This window comes from Oryctolagus cuniculus, chromosome X (assembly GCF_964237555.1).
Source record: "Oryctolagus cuniculus chromosome X, mOryCun1.1, whole genome shotgun sequence".
Taxonomy (NCBI): domain Eukaryota; kingdom Metazoa; phylum Chordata; class Mammalia; order Lagomorpha; family Leporidae; genus Oryctolagus; species Oryctolagus cuniculus.
Genome location: NC_091453.1, coordinates 132193586 through 132207207, shown reverse-complemented (window position 1 = coordinate 132207207; position 13622 = coordinate 132193586). Strand labels below are relative to the sequence as shown.

Genomic DNA, 13622 nt, shown 5'->3' with positions numbered 1-13622 from the left:
GACTCTCACGTCCTTTGCCCTGGCGCTTATCTCTGGGGCCCTGCTCCCGACTCACTCCCTGTCTCCGGCTGCAGCGGCTGGATGCTCCACGCACCCTTCCGGGCCTCACTGTCCACCGCATGGGTGCTGTCCTCCTGAGAGGAAGCCCTGGCTCTCGCCACAGCTGGGTCTCTCATTGCCACAGGGGGTAGGCGTGGGTACCTGCTGCCACCTGCCCGGGAGCACCTGACTTGCCTAAGCCACTAGCAAGCAGGGGCGTCCGTCTCCCTGGCTCTCGGAGGTCTCCACCTTGGCCCCACTACGTCTGGCCTGCTCTTTTCTTTTGCCATTGGATCAGTCCCGCCAGCATCCAGATCGTCCACTCGTAGCACCCGGAGCTCTGCTCCTATTCATAGTGCCCGTGGTCCACACGTGCTCACCTGGAACAGCACCTGCGGGCTCTCCCGCAGCCTTGTCCCAGCACCCTGGCCACCAGGACGCACATGCCATGGTCATGGTGGGGATGAGGGCATCCCAGGCACTGCGCCACACACCTTCTCCTGCCTCCCTGGGTGCTTGCTTTGTTTTTAATTAACACATTTTTTTAAAGATTTATTTATTTATTTGAAAGTCAGAGTTACACAGAGAGAGGAGAGGCAGAGAGAGAGAGGTCTTCCATCCGATGGCTCACTCCCCAGTTGGCCACAATGGCTGGAGCTGCACTGATCCGGAGCCAGGAGCTTCTTTTGGGTCTCCCAGGTGGGTGCAGGGCCCAAGCACTTGGGCCATCTTCTACTGCTTTCCCAGGCCATAGCAGAGAGCTGGATTGGAAGAGGAGCAACCAGAACTAGAACCGGTGCCTATATGGGATGCCGGCGCTTCAGGCCAGGGTGTTAACCCACTGAGCCGCAGTGCCGGTCCCAACACATTTTGTTTTTTAAGAGTGATCTTGGGTTTAAATAAAAATTAAGCTGAAAGTAGAGTTGCCTGGTGCCCCTCCCCCTACTTTTTTTTTAATCTGCTTAATCTGGAGCCACCTCTTTTATTTTTTTTTTAAGATTTATTTATTTATTTGAAAGGCAGAGTTACACACAGAGAGAAGGAGAGGCAGAGAGACAGAGAGAGGCAGAGACAGGTTTTCTATCTTCTGGTTCACTCCCTGAATGGCAGCAACGGCTGGAGCTGAGCTGATCCAAAGCCAGGAGCCAGGAGCTTCCTCCAGGTCTCCCACGTGGGTGCAGGGGCCCAAGGACTTTTCCACTGCTTTCCCAGGCCATAGCAGAGAGCTGGATCGGAAGTGGAGCAGCCAGGACTAGAACCGGTGCCCATATGGGATGCCGGCACTGCAGGCGGTGGCTTTACCCACTCCGCCACAGCGCTGGCCCCTGGAGCCACCTCTTGATCAAACCTGTGCCTGTCTTTGTGTTCTGCCACCTGCACTCACGGCCCACCCGCTCCCGAGGAAGGCGCTTGCTACTTCACCCCGAAGCTGGCAAGGCACGCCTTTGGCAGCAGCTGAATCCAATCTTTGGATTTTCCAACACCTGCAAAGCCAGCTTTGTGGATCCCAGCTGGGAGCACCCGCACCCTCAGCCCCGCCAGGCATCGGATTGCCAGCTCAGAGACGCCAGCCAGCCCCTCCCCTCACAGGTGGGCGGTCCCAGCCCCATGGGGGCCCTGGCTCCATGTCTGAGCTGTGTGAGCCCAGCGCCAGGTACACACTACCTGCCTCAGCGCTGACGGCCCCTTGTCTGAGTTGCTGAGTCGGAGGAGTTCCAGATCTGGCTGTTTGTTCTCCGGCCTGAGGGGCTAACAAAGCCCCCCAAGTCAAAATTGATTCTCTCCCACTTTTGGAGACCACAAGTCCAAGATCAAGGTACTGGCAAGGCCAACAGTGTTGTGAGTCAGTGGGTTAAGCTCCCACCTGGTATACCCGCATCCCTCTGAGTGCAGATTTGAGTCGCAGTGCTCGGCATCTGATCCAGGTCCCTGCTTATGCCCCTGGGAAGGCAGTGGAAGATGGCCCAAGTGCTTGGGCCCCTGCACCCATGTGGGAGACCTGGAGGAAGCTCCTGACCCCTGGCTCCTGGCCCCTGGCCCGGACCTAGGCCAAAGGCAGTAGCGAGAAACTCCATCCAGGTCTCCCACGTGGGTGACAGGGGCCCAAGTACCTGTCCATCTTACACTGTCTCCCATGCTGATCAGCAGGGAGCTGGATTGGAAGCAGAGTCGCACGGACTCTAACCAGGCACTCTGATAGGGGATGCGGGTATATGAGGTGGGAGCTTAATGTGCTGTGCCACACCTCCTGCCCCTCCATCTGCCCATTTATTTGCATTTTTTAATGTTTTCTGTATTTATTTGACAGAGAGCGATAGGGGAAACATCAGTCCTATCTGTCTCGACGGCCAGATCTTAGCTAGTGGCTCCATCCAGGTCTCTCACACCGGTGGCCGGGGCCCCACAACTTGAGCCCTCATGACTACTCCCAGGGTCTGCATTAACTTAGAGTCGCTTTCAGGTGCAGGGACTAGGACTGAATACTTGAACCACAGCTCAGCTGTGGCTCTAAGTCAGTGACACTGCCTTCGAGAAGGAAAGCGTAGCTGCTGTTCTTCCTGAGGCCTTGTCTGTGGCTGTCACGTCGCCCTGGTCTGCTCCGTTGATGACACCGTCCTCGCTGGCTCTGATGGGCGGCAGCCAAAAGCACATTGGAAGCCTCCGAAAGAGGGTGGGAAACACATCTCACGGTAAGTTGGGAGCACCAGACATCAGCGACGTTTCTGGGGTGAGAGACGGTGCTGTGTTAAGGAGGGTGCCGCCCATTGGCTGTGTAACTCACAAGGCCACAGTTTTCAGTGGGGACCAGAGCAAAAGACAGCAGGGGCGGGTTGCAGCACGAGCTGCTCCTCCAACTGGACCTTAGGACCTGCAGCATGGGCATCGCTGTGCACAGCCCTAAGGCTTTGTGGGAAATCCATGCCCTCTTCTTCCAGTCACTCTTCCCCCATGAGAAATAGCTTGGCTGTAGTAGCGGGCCCTGGGGGACCCTGAACCCTTCCGATGGCAGCGACCTGATGACCTGAGCGTCCCAACCCAACAGGCCATGGCACAGCACCTCTGAGCACGAGCCACACGCTCCGCTGGTGTCAGGAAGCAGAGCTGCACGAGCAAGTGCCTCTAGTTCCTTTGACATCAACTGTGCAGCAGGGCCCCTCTCCCTCGGTGCATGGCTGGGTCCTCCCAGAATGCTCAGCGGAGGAGGGTGACTCTTGATGCACAAGGCAAAGGATGCTCCTGCCAGTGGGCATGGCTGTGAGCTGTGGGCTCACTGCCTTGTCCTCTTCTTAAAGATGTATTTATCTGAGGGGCCGGCGTCGAGGTGTAGCAGGCATCCCGTATGAGCACTGGTTTGAGTCCCAGCCGCTCCTCTTGCGATCCAGCTCCCTGGTAACGCGCCTGGAAAAGCAGCGGGAACATGATTTAAATACTCAGGTTCCTGCAGCCACACGGGAGACCCAGATGGAATTCCAGGCTCCTGGCTTCACTTTGGCCCAGCCCTGGGTCTTGTAGCCATTTGAGGAGTGAACCCGTGGATAAAATATCTCTCTCTCTCTCTCCCTCTCTCTCTGCCACTTTGCCCTTAGAATAAATAATTAATTCCTAAACAAAATGAACCAAATAAAATAAAAATCAAGTTTGGGGATAGGCGAATAGCACAGCAATTGAGCGGTCTCCTGTGATGGCTGCTTCCTGTTTCACAGTGCCTGGTTTGAGTCTCGGCTGCTCCACTTCCCATCCAGCTTCCTGCTAATGAACACCCAGGGAGGCGGCAGAAGGCCGACCAAGTGCTTGGGCGCCTGCCACCCACGTGGGAGACCCAGATGGAGTTCCTGGCTGCTGCTGCATCCCTTGATGTTGTGATCATCTGGGGAGTGAACCAGTGGATGAAATTCTCTCTCTCTCTCTCGCCCTCTCTCTGTCACTCTGCTTTTCAAATAAATAAATAATTTTTTTAAAAATTAATCAATTGTGGGCTCCTAAACATTACAGAAAGAAGAAGTGTCGCAAGGGCTGGTTTTGTGGCACAGCAGCTTAAGCTGCACTTGCAATTCCGCCACCCCATAGTGGAGCGCCAGTTTGAATCCTGGCTGCTCTGCTTCTCATCCAGCTCCCTGCTAATGTGCCTGGGAAAGCAGTGGAGGATGGCCCAACTGCTTGAGACCCTGCCACCCATGTGAGAGACCCGGATGGAGTTGTGGCTCCTGGCTTTGGCCTGGCCCAGCCCTGGCAATTGTTTTTATCTGGGGAGGGAACCAGTGGATGGAAGACCTTTCTCTCTCTCTCTCTCTCTCTCTCTCTCTCGGTTGCCCTGCCTTTCAAATAAATAAATAAATACTTAAAAGAAAAAAAAGACAAGTGTTATAGCTTTGTATAATTTCTCCATTAATTATGTTGCTTTAAAATATAGATATTATGTATATATACATATATAGCTAACTAACTTCTTTTCCTTCCCCTATTTTGTAATGCAGCAGTTGGCTTCAGTTTCCTGTTTCGTCCTAGGTCACTGGGGCTGGCTCCCCGCACCCGCCTTGATTCTTTGATTCTGTCCTCTGCTAGGCGCCTTGAGAGCAGCACGAGACGGAGAGTGGCGGGCTGCCGGGCTGGGGGAGGCTCTCGCTCCTCCCTGTTTGCTTTTGCTCGCTCGCTCTTTTCTATTTTTATTTTTTTAAAGATTTATTTATTTATTTGGAAGACAGAATGAGAGAGAGAGATAGAGAGAGAGAGAGAGCTCCTCCATCCTCTGGTCTCAATGGCCGGAGCTGGGCCGATCTGAAGCCAGGGGCCAGGAGCTTCTTCCGGGTCTCCCATGTGGGTGCAGGGGCCCAAGGACCTGGGCCATCTTCCACTGCTTTGCCAGGCCACAGCAGAGAGCTGGACTGGAAGTGGACAGCCGGGTCTCGAACCGGCACCCATATGGGATGCCGGCACTGCAGGCAGCGGCTTTACCCGCTACGCCACAGCACTGGCCCCTATCTCTCTCCTTAAAATATTTACCGATTTGTTTGTCTGAAAGGGAGAGAGAGAGAGAGAGAGAGAGAGAGGTCTTCCTTCCTCTGGTTCACTCCCTAAAGGCCACAATGGCTGGGGTTGGCCAGGCTGCAGTCAGGAGCCAGGAACTGCATCCAGAACGCCAGCACAGGTGGTAGGGATGCAGGAAACTGAGACGTCATCTGCTGCCTCCCAAGCACATCACAGGAAGCGGGGGCCGGCGCTCTGACACAGTGGCTTGAGCTGTGGCTTGCAGTGCTGGCCCCCATGTCAAGCAACGGTCTGAATCAGGCTGCTTCCCTTCCAGTCCAGCTCCCCGCTGATGCTGCTGGGAAAGCGGCAGAGCGTGGCTCGAGCACTTGCGCCCCTGCGCCCGTGTAGGAGACCCAAAGAACTCCTGCCTCCTGGCTGCAGCCTGGCCTTGTTCTGGCCATTGTGACCCTTTGGGGACCCTTCCAGCTGATGGAAGATCTGGTCTCTCTGCCTTTCAAATAAAATAGAAAGAAAGAAAAAAATTAAAATTGCAAAATGTTGCTTGAACTGTACTTCTGAGAAGCATGCAATGTTCTCCGAGGTTACGTCAGCATTGTCCCCTCGCAGAGCTGATGGCAGAGTCACAGGCAAGGGATTGACGCTTGGAGCTCAGGGTTCACCACCGACAGAGACCCCAGAATCAGTGTAAACTGGCCCTGGCCCCGAAGGCACTATACTCACGATTTGGGCTATTTCAATCCCTGGAAACTGGACTAGGGTGATCCAGGATTTCTTTCTTTCTTTCTTTTTTAATTTAACAGGTAGAGTTATAGACAGTGATAGAGAGAGAGACAGAGAGAAAGGTCTTCTTTCCGTTGGTTCACCCCCAAAATGGCCGCCATGGCTGGAACTGCACCCATCCGAAGCCAGGAGCCAGGTGCTTCTTCCTGGTCTCCCAAGCGGGTGCAGGGCCCAAGCACCTGGGCCATCCTCCACTGCCCTCCTGGGACACAGCAGAGAGCTGGACTGGAAGAGGAGCAACCGGGACTAGAACCCGGTGCCCATATAGGATGCCGGCACCACAGGCGGAGGATTAACCAAGTGAGCCATGGTGTCAGCCCCTGATTTCTAGTGCACACCAGCCTTCACTGCGAATGATTTTTCCTTTGCCATACACGATGTCCAGCACACAATAGAAAATAAGCAGGTGATAGGAAGAGAAGAAAGTGTAATAAAAATCAAATTAGAAAAGCAACAGACAAAAAAAAAAAAAAAAGCAGCAGACAGTATGGGCCAGCGCTATGGTGCAGTGGGTTAAACAGCCACTTGTGACACCATTATGCCAGTTTGAATCCTGGCTGCTCCCCTTCTGATCTGGCTCCCTGCTAATGTGCCTGAGAAGGCATCGGAAGATGGCCCAAATCCTTGGGCCTCTGCCATGCATATGGGAGGCCTGGATGAAGCTCCTGGCTCCTGGCTTTGGCTTGGCTAAGCCTTGGCTGCTGCAGCCAGTTGGGGAATGAAACAACAGGTAGAAGATGGTTTTCTCTCTTTGTCTGACTCTGTCACTCTGCCTTTTAAATAAATAAATAATTTTTTAAAGCAACAGGTACAAGGAACAGAGCCACAGGGATTCCAAATAATGGCATGAACAGATACTTTAAAATATATTTAATACATTCAAAGAAACAAAAGGCAAAATTGAGAAATTTAGCAGACAGTTTGAGATTATGAAAAGAAGTCTCATGGGGCAGGGTTGTGGCTGAGCAGGTTAAGCTGCCGCTTGGGGTGCCTGCGGCCCTTATCAGAAAATTCTTTCTTTAAAAAAGATTTACTTATTCATTTGAAAGCCAGAGAGAGAGAGAGAGAGAGAGAGAGAGAAAATTGATTTTCCATTTGCTGGTTAACTCTGCAAATGGCCGCAACAGCCAGGGCTGAGCCAGGCTGAAGCCAGGAGCCAGGAGCCAGGAGCTTCTTCTGGGTTTCCCATACGGGTGGCAGGAGCCCAAGGACTTGGGCCATCTCCCACTGCTTTTCCCAGGCCATTAGTAGGGAGCTGGATGGGAAGTGGGGCAGTCGAACTTGAACTGGTGCCCATATAGGATCCTGGCATCACAGGAGGCAGCCTCACCCACTGTGCCAGAACGCAGGCCCCAGAAAACTCTTTTTATCCCTGGACACACACCTTTCATAATGGGAGTCAGCTTCTCCTAGGAGAGATAGGGGTCCTTCCCCCACTCCCGCAGAGCTAGGCTTTGGTTAATTGGAAATTAATAAACATGAGGATGAACAGGTGCTGGTATATTGGGAATTTCTCCCTTGCCGATCATTGGAATGCCGTAACTACCACCTTGTGAATCCATATGATCGCAACCGGTGGAGCAGCTTCCCCATCAAGGCTGTCACTCCAGCCACCCAGCTAAGCCCAGCTCATCCTGCCGGCCTACACACCAGCCAAGCACTAGCCGTGTTCTGTACGGCATCCGCTGCGGATCCAGTGAAATAAAGACATTTTCAGGGAAGGAAACCTGAGCCAATTGTTTCGTAGCAGGGTTTCCAGGAAAGAAAGCACTAAAGGGGCGGGCATTTGGTGCAGCAGTTATAGGGCACCTACTGCTCACATCCAAGTGCCTGGATTCCAATCTCATCTCCACTCCGCAGCCCAGCTGCCTGCCCGTGTGGGCCCTGCTTCCTGCCACCCATGTGGGACACTGGAATGAAGTCCTGGGCTCCAGTTTTGGGCCTGGCCCAGCCCTGGCTGTTCTAGATGTTTGGGGAGTGAAACAGCACATAGCCAATCTGTCTCTGTGTCTCTCACGCTGTCCCTCTGTCAAATAAAATGAAAATCAATCACACACACACACACACAGAGAGAGAGAGAGAGAGAGAGAGAGAGAGAGAGAGAAAGTACTGAAGGGCATTTGTCTCGCCTGTTTTGTGCTGCTATAACAATACCACAAATTTTGTAATTTCTAAACTACCAATGGGCTGCGATGATTGAGTTCCTCACCCAGTCCTGGCTACTGCCGGCATTTAGGGAGTGACCCAGTGGACAGATGGACAGAGAGCTCTCTCTTTCTTTCTGTTTCTCTGCCTTTCAAAGAAATGAAAAGGAAAGAAAAAAATTTGCTTTGTGAGTCATAGATGGTTTGAGGGGCATCTCGATCTTGCATAGTATGACCAAATTACAGTGTCTTTTTTTTTTCTTTTTTAGATTTATTTATTTGGGGCTGATACTGTGGCAAAGCAGGTTAAGCTGCTGCTTGTGACCCTGGCATCCAATAGGACCGCTGGTTCGAGTCCCGGTTGCTCTGTTTACAATCCAGCTCCCTGCTAATGCACCTGGAAAAGCAGTAGAGGATGGCGCAAGTACTTAGGCCCTGCCACCCATGGAGTTGGAGATGGCGCAAGATGGAGTTCTAGGCTCCTGGCTCTGGCCTGTCCCAGCCCCGGCTGTTGCAGCAATCTGGGGAGTGAACCAGTGGCTGAAAATCTCCCCATCCCATCATATGCCTCATACCTCTCTCTCTCTCTGTTACTAATCCCTCCGGAGTGGCAGAGAGAGAGAGAGAGAGAGAGAGAATCTTTCATGTGCTGGTTGTGACAGCTGAGTCTGGGCCAGGCCTAAAGCCAGGAGCCAGGAATTCCATCTTGGTCTCCCACAGAGAGTACTGGGGCCATTATTTGTTGCCTCTCAGGTGCATTAGCAGGAAGCTGGATCAGAAGCACAGGAGTTGGGATGCACTGTGAGATGGGATTCCAGAGTTGCAAGTGGTGGCTTAACCAACTGCGCCATGATGCCGATCCCCAGTGTGTCTTTATTTTAAGTGTTACTTATTTTTATTTATCTGAAAGGCAAAGCAAGATGGAGGGAGGGAGGGAGGGAGGGAAAATCTTCTGTCCTCTGGTTCACTCTCCAGATGCCCCCACAACAGCCAGAGCCAGGCCAGGCTGAAGCCAGCAGCCAGCAGCCAGGAATTCCATCTAGGTCTCCCACATGGGTGACAGGGGCCCAAATATTTGGCCTGCCACCTCCTGGGGTGTGCATTAGCAGGAAGCTCACTCGGAAGTGGAGGTGGGACTCAAAGCCAGGCACATCCCAAGGCCTGCCCCCAAAGGTTACTGAAAGTTGACTAACTGTGAAGATAGTTTTTTGGAATTGGCTATTGATGAAAGATTGAAGATGAATTTTGAGAACATAGCATCACTCCATTTTAGGTAAAAAGTAAAAATGAATATCCTGAATTTGTGAAATTTACCTTTGAAACTCTTTTAACAACTTGTTGAGAGGCTGGCATTGTGGTACGGTGGGTTAAGCCACCTCTTGGGACACTCACATCCCATATTAGACACGGTGCCTGGTTTGAGTCCTGGCCACCACTTGCTTCTGATGCACCCTGGGAAGCAGCACTGATGGCCCAAGTACCTGAGTCCCTGGCACCCACAGAAGAGGCCCAGATGGAGGGCCTGGCTCCTGCTTTCAGCCTGGCTCAGCCTTTGCTGTTGAGGGCATTTGGAGAGTGAACCAGTAGATGCAAGATGTCTTGCTCTCTGTCTCTCCCTGTCTTTGCCACTCTGCATTCCTTTTTTTTAAAAAAAAAGTTATTTATTTATCTGAAAGCCGGGGGGAGGGGGAAGGGCGGAGAGAAGGAGGATTGGAAGCAAAGGAGCCATGACTTGAACTAGGGCTCCTGTGGGATGCTTGGATCTCAGGAGGCGGCTTAACCCACCACGTCACAGTGCAATGTCAGCTCCTCTGTCTTTCAAATAGATATTTTTTTTTGCAAATAAATTTTTTAAAAGATTTATTTATTTTGAAAGTCAGAGTTACACAGAGAGAGGAGAGGAGACAGAGAGAAAGGTCTTCCATGTGGTGGTTCATTCCCCAAATGGCCACAACGCCTGGAGCTGGGCCAATCCGAAGCCAGGAGCTTCTTCCAGGTCTCCCATGTGGGTGCAGGGGCCCAAGGCCTTGGGCCATCTTCCACTGCTTTCCCAGGCCATAACAGAGAGCTGGATCAGAAGTGGAGCAGCCAAGACTTGAACTGGCACCTATATGGGATGACGGCACTACAGGAGGTGGCTTTACCTGCTACGCCACAGCGCTGGCCCCTGCAAATAATTTTTTTAAAAAATATTTTATTTACTGGCCGGTGCCGCGGCTCACTAGGCTAATCCTCCGCCTTGTGGCGCCGGCACACCAGGTTCTAGTCCCGGTCGGGGCGCCGGATTCTGTCCCGGTTGCCCCTCTTCCAGGCCAGCTCTCTGCTGTGGCCAGGGAGTGCAGTGGAGGATGGCCCAGGTGCTTGGGCCCTGCACCCCATGGGAGCCCAGGAAAAGCACCTGGCTCCTGGCTCCTGCCATCGGATCAGCGCGGTGCGCCGGCCGCAGCGGTCATTGGAGGGTGAACCAATGGCAAAAGGAAGACCTTTCTCTCTGTCTCTCTCTCTCACTGTCCACTCTGCCTGTAAAAAAAAAATTTTTTTTATTTACTGGAGAGGCAGAGTTATAGACAAAGAGAGATAGAGACAGAAAGGTCTTCCATCCACTGGTTCACTCCCCAAATGGCCACAGCTGGGCTGATCCAAAGCCAGGAGCCTCTTCCAGGTCTTTCATGAGGGTGCAGGGACCCAGGCATTTGGACCATCTTCTACTGCTTTTCCAGTTGCATTAGCAGGCTGTTGGATTGGAAGTGGAGCAGCTGGAACTCAAGCCAGCGTCCATATGGGATGGCAGTGTCGCCGGCAACAGCTCTGCCCACTGCACCCTAGTGCCAGCCACTAAGGGATAATTTCTAACCCAACCTACTATACCCTCACACTTTCAAAAGTCAAGAAGCTTGTTCCCCTAATCCTCGCAAATCCCGTGACTGCCGGACCATTGTCTGCCAGGCTTCCATGCATACTTGATGGATCGCCTGCATGGGCTTCCTCTGTTCCTCTATGGGATGACACTCAACTTTCATCGCCTCTTGCTTGGGGCAGAGGATTCGCCAGAGGTTTGGGACCATCGTTCTTTTCTCTGGTCTCACGATTCCATCCGAGAGAGTGACAGTGGTGCCACATGCGTAGCAGACTTTTTCACACTAGGTGGGACAGAGGTCTTTAGACAAATTGCAAGGTTGCTAAAGGCAATATTTAGGAAATATTTAGGGCATCTGTTGTCACCTGTGGGGCTGCTCATTTGGCAAATAAAATAGCTCCCTACCAGCAAAAAAAAACCCACAAAGTGGTCATTTGGTCTCTAGAATCTGAAGAGGTTTGGGACAACTGAAAGTGGCCGCAGCCTCTCCTCGGATTCCAGATTTGGTTTCCCTGCCAAGTTCTCTGTTGTCCCTTCCCATTGCACGTGCCATCACGCTTGCTCGCTGGGGACTGCAGTTGAGCCTGCACAAGCACATGGCTTAGTAGCAATGACTTGAGCTACAATTCTTGACAGTAGACTTAAAATGAATACTTGTGTATGGGGACTCTTTCAAAGAGTTCATTGAAATCCATATTCTAAAAAACTTGGGCATGCATTTCCATTGTTAATGTTTAATTTATTTCAAAGGCATAGTGACTGAGCCACAAAGAGAAAGAGATCTTTCAGCCAGTGAGTGGTCCATTCCCCAAATGCCTGCAACAGCCCTGGCCACAGCTAGGAGCCCAGAACGCTGTCGGGATGTCCCATGTGAGTGGCATAGACCTGAGTACTTAACCCATGAGCTGTTGCTTCCCAGGATACAGGAGCAGGAAGCTGGATTTGAATAGGAGGAGCCAAAACTCCCACCAGGCCCTGCGATAGGAGAGGCAGGCATCCCAGGTGGTAGCTTAACCTGCTGCCCAAACACACCTGTCACAAATTTCAACATTTTTTGAACTAAAATAAATTTACCTTTTTTAAAAAAAATATTTATTTGATAAGCAGAGTGACAGAGAAAGGGAAAAAGGGGCATATAGAGAGATCTTGGCTGTCTCCCCAAATGGCTACAATGGCCTAGACTGGATCAGGCCAAAGCCAGGAGCCAGGAACGGCATCTGAGTGTCCCATCCGGATGGAAGGAGCCCGAGTACTTGGATCATCTGCTGCTGCTGTCCCGGCACATCAGCAGGAAGCTGAATCAGAAGCGGAGCAGCTGGGTCTTGAACTGGTGTTCTTATGGGATGGTGGCATCACAGTGGCTTAACCGCAGCACTGCAACACTGGCTCCTGTTAGATTCGTTTTCATTGTCCCAATGTCTGATGACTTTTGAAACCAGGATAGGTCAGTCGGGCTGTGTGGCTTCTCTTGTATTTGCCTCGTGAAGTCCTGTTTACCATTTTTTGAAGGTTTGTCTGGAAGTCTCAGGGAACAGGTAGATTTCTTGAAAGACTTGAAGCAACCTCAGTGCTCTTCTCCCTGGTCTTCCTCATCAGACTTTATTTTTCTTTGCCTATTGAATCTGTTTCGCCGGTTTTGAAACCAAGTTTGAATTCTTGACTCAGAAACTCCGGTTTCTTTGGCAAGTTGTTCTCTGCAACCAATTCCCGGGTAAGGGTTTTCCGTAAATGCCTTGATGAGGGTGTGCAGTTGAGAGGGGCTGTAGTTGATACGACACCGTCTGGGTTCTCTTTGTACAGTAGAGAGATTTTGAACTTGCTCTTGAGGACAGTCTTCTCCATGGCCTTGGCTTGAGTCTGAAGCTTCCTTAAGCTCTGGTCTTTTCTGGAGTGGGTATCGTGCTCTTCGATTCTGGAACCAATGTTGGATTCTTGACTCTTCGATGTTGAAGTCCAAAGCAAGCTTCTGTTTGGTAGCGTAACCAGGGTATGGCTTTTGGTTGAAGACGTTGATGAGGATTTTCAGTTGCTCTTCTGTGAATCTTGTACGACTGCGGGGATTATTCTTTGATAGATTCTGGTTTGAACAGTTGTCTTCGGCCATGTTGGAAGACAATTGCAGACACTGCTGCTGGAGCCCAGCAGGTGAAGGAAGGCAATCCCAGGATCTAAGCACCTGTCTAGGACACCAAAAAAAATTTATTTATTTGACAGGCAGAGTGACAGAGAGAGGGAGAGGGACACATAGAGATCTTCCATCCTCTGGTTGTCTGCCCAGATGGCTACAATGGCCTGGACTGGGTCAGGTCAGACAGGAGCCAGGAACTGCATGTGAGGGAGTGTCCCATGAGAGTGCAGGGGCTCAGGGACTTGGATCATCTGCTGCTGCCTTCCCAGGCACATCAGCAGGAAGCTGGAGCAGAAGGGGAACAGCTGGGCCTTGAACTTGTCCTCATATTAGATGTCAGTGTCACACGCAGCAGCTTAAGCCACTGCACCACAATGCCCACCCCTCTATAAACCTTTTCAAGTACCCTCATGTATTTGGTGTCTGTCATACCACAGGGAAAATTTGGAAAACTATAGGATTTCAGGATTTCCATGGAAACTAAAACATCTCACGTAGAACTTGGTAGTTGATTCATCAAAAGCTATAGCACAGGGGCCGGCGCTGTGGTGTAGTGGGTAAAGCCACCACCTGCAGTGCCGGCATTCCAGATGGGTGCCAGTTCGAGTCCCGGCTGCCCCACCTCTGATCCAACTCCCTGCTATGGCCTGGGAAAGCAGTAGAAGATGGCCCAAATCCTTGGGAC

The 13622-nt window shown here is 51.7% G+C and overlaps 1 protein-coding gene across 1 annotated transcript; it reads right to left on the bottom strand.

Moving 5' to 3' along the window:
- Nucleotides 1-12373: 12373 nt before the first annotated feature.
- Nucleotides 12374-12976, bottom strand: LOC100355249 (double homeobox protein A). The gene has a single exon (XM_017338566.3). It carries the CDS (start codon nucleotides 12911-12913, stop codon nucleotides 12374-12376), a length of 540 nt encoding a protein of 179 aa, XP_017194055.2. The 5' UTR covers nucleotides 12914-12976.
- Between the last annotated feature and the right edge of the window lie 646 nt (nucleotides 12977-13622).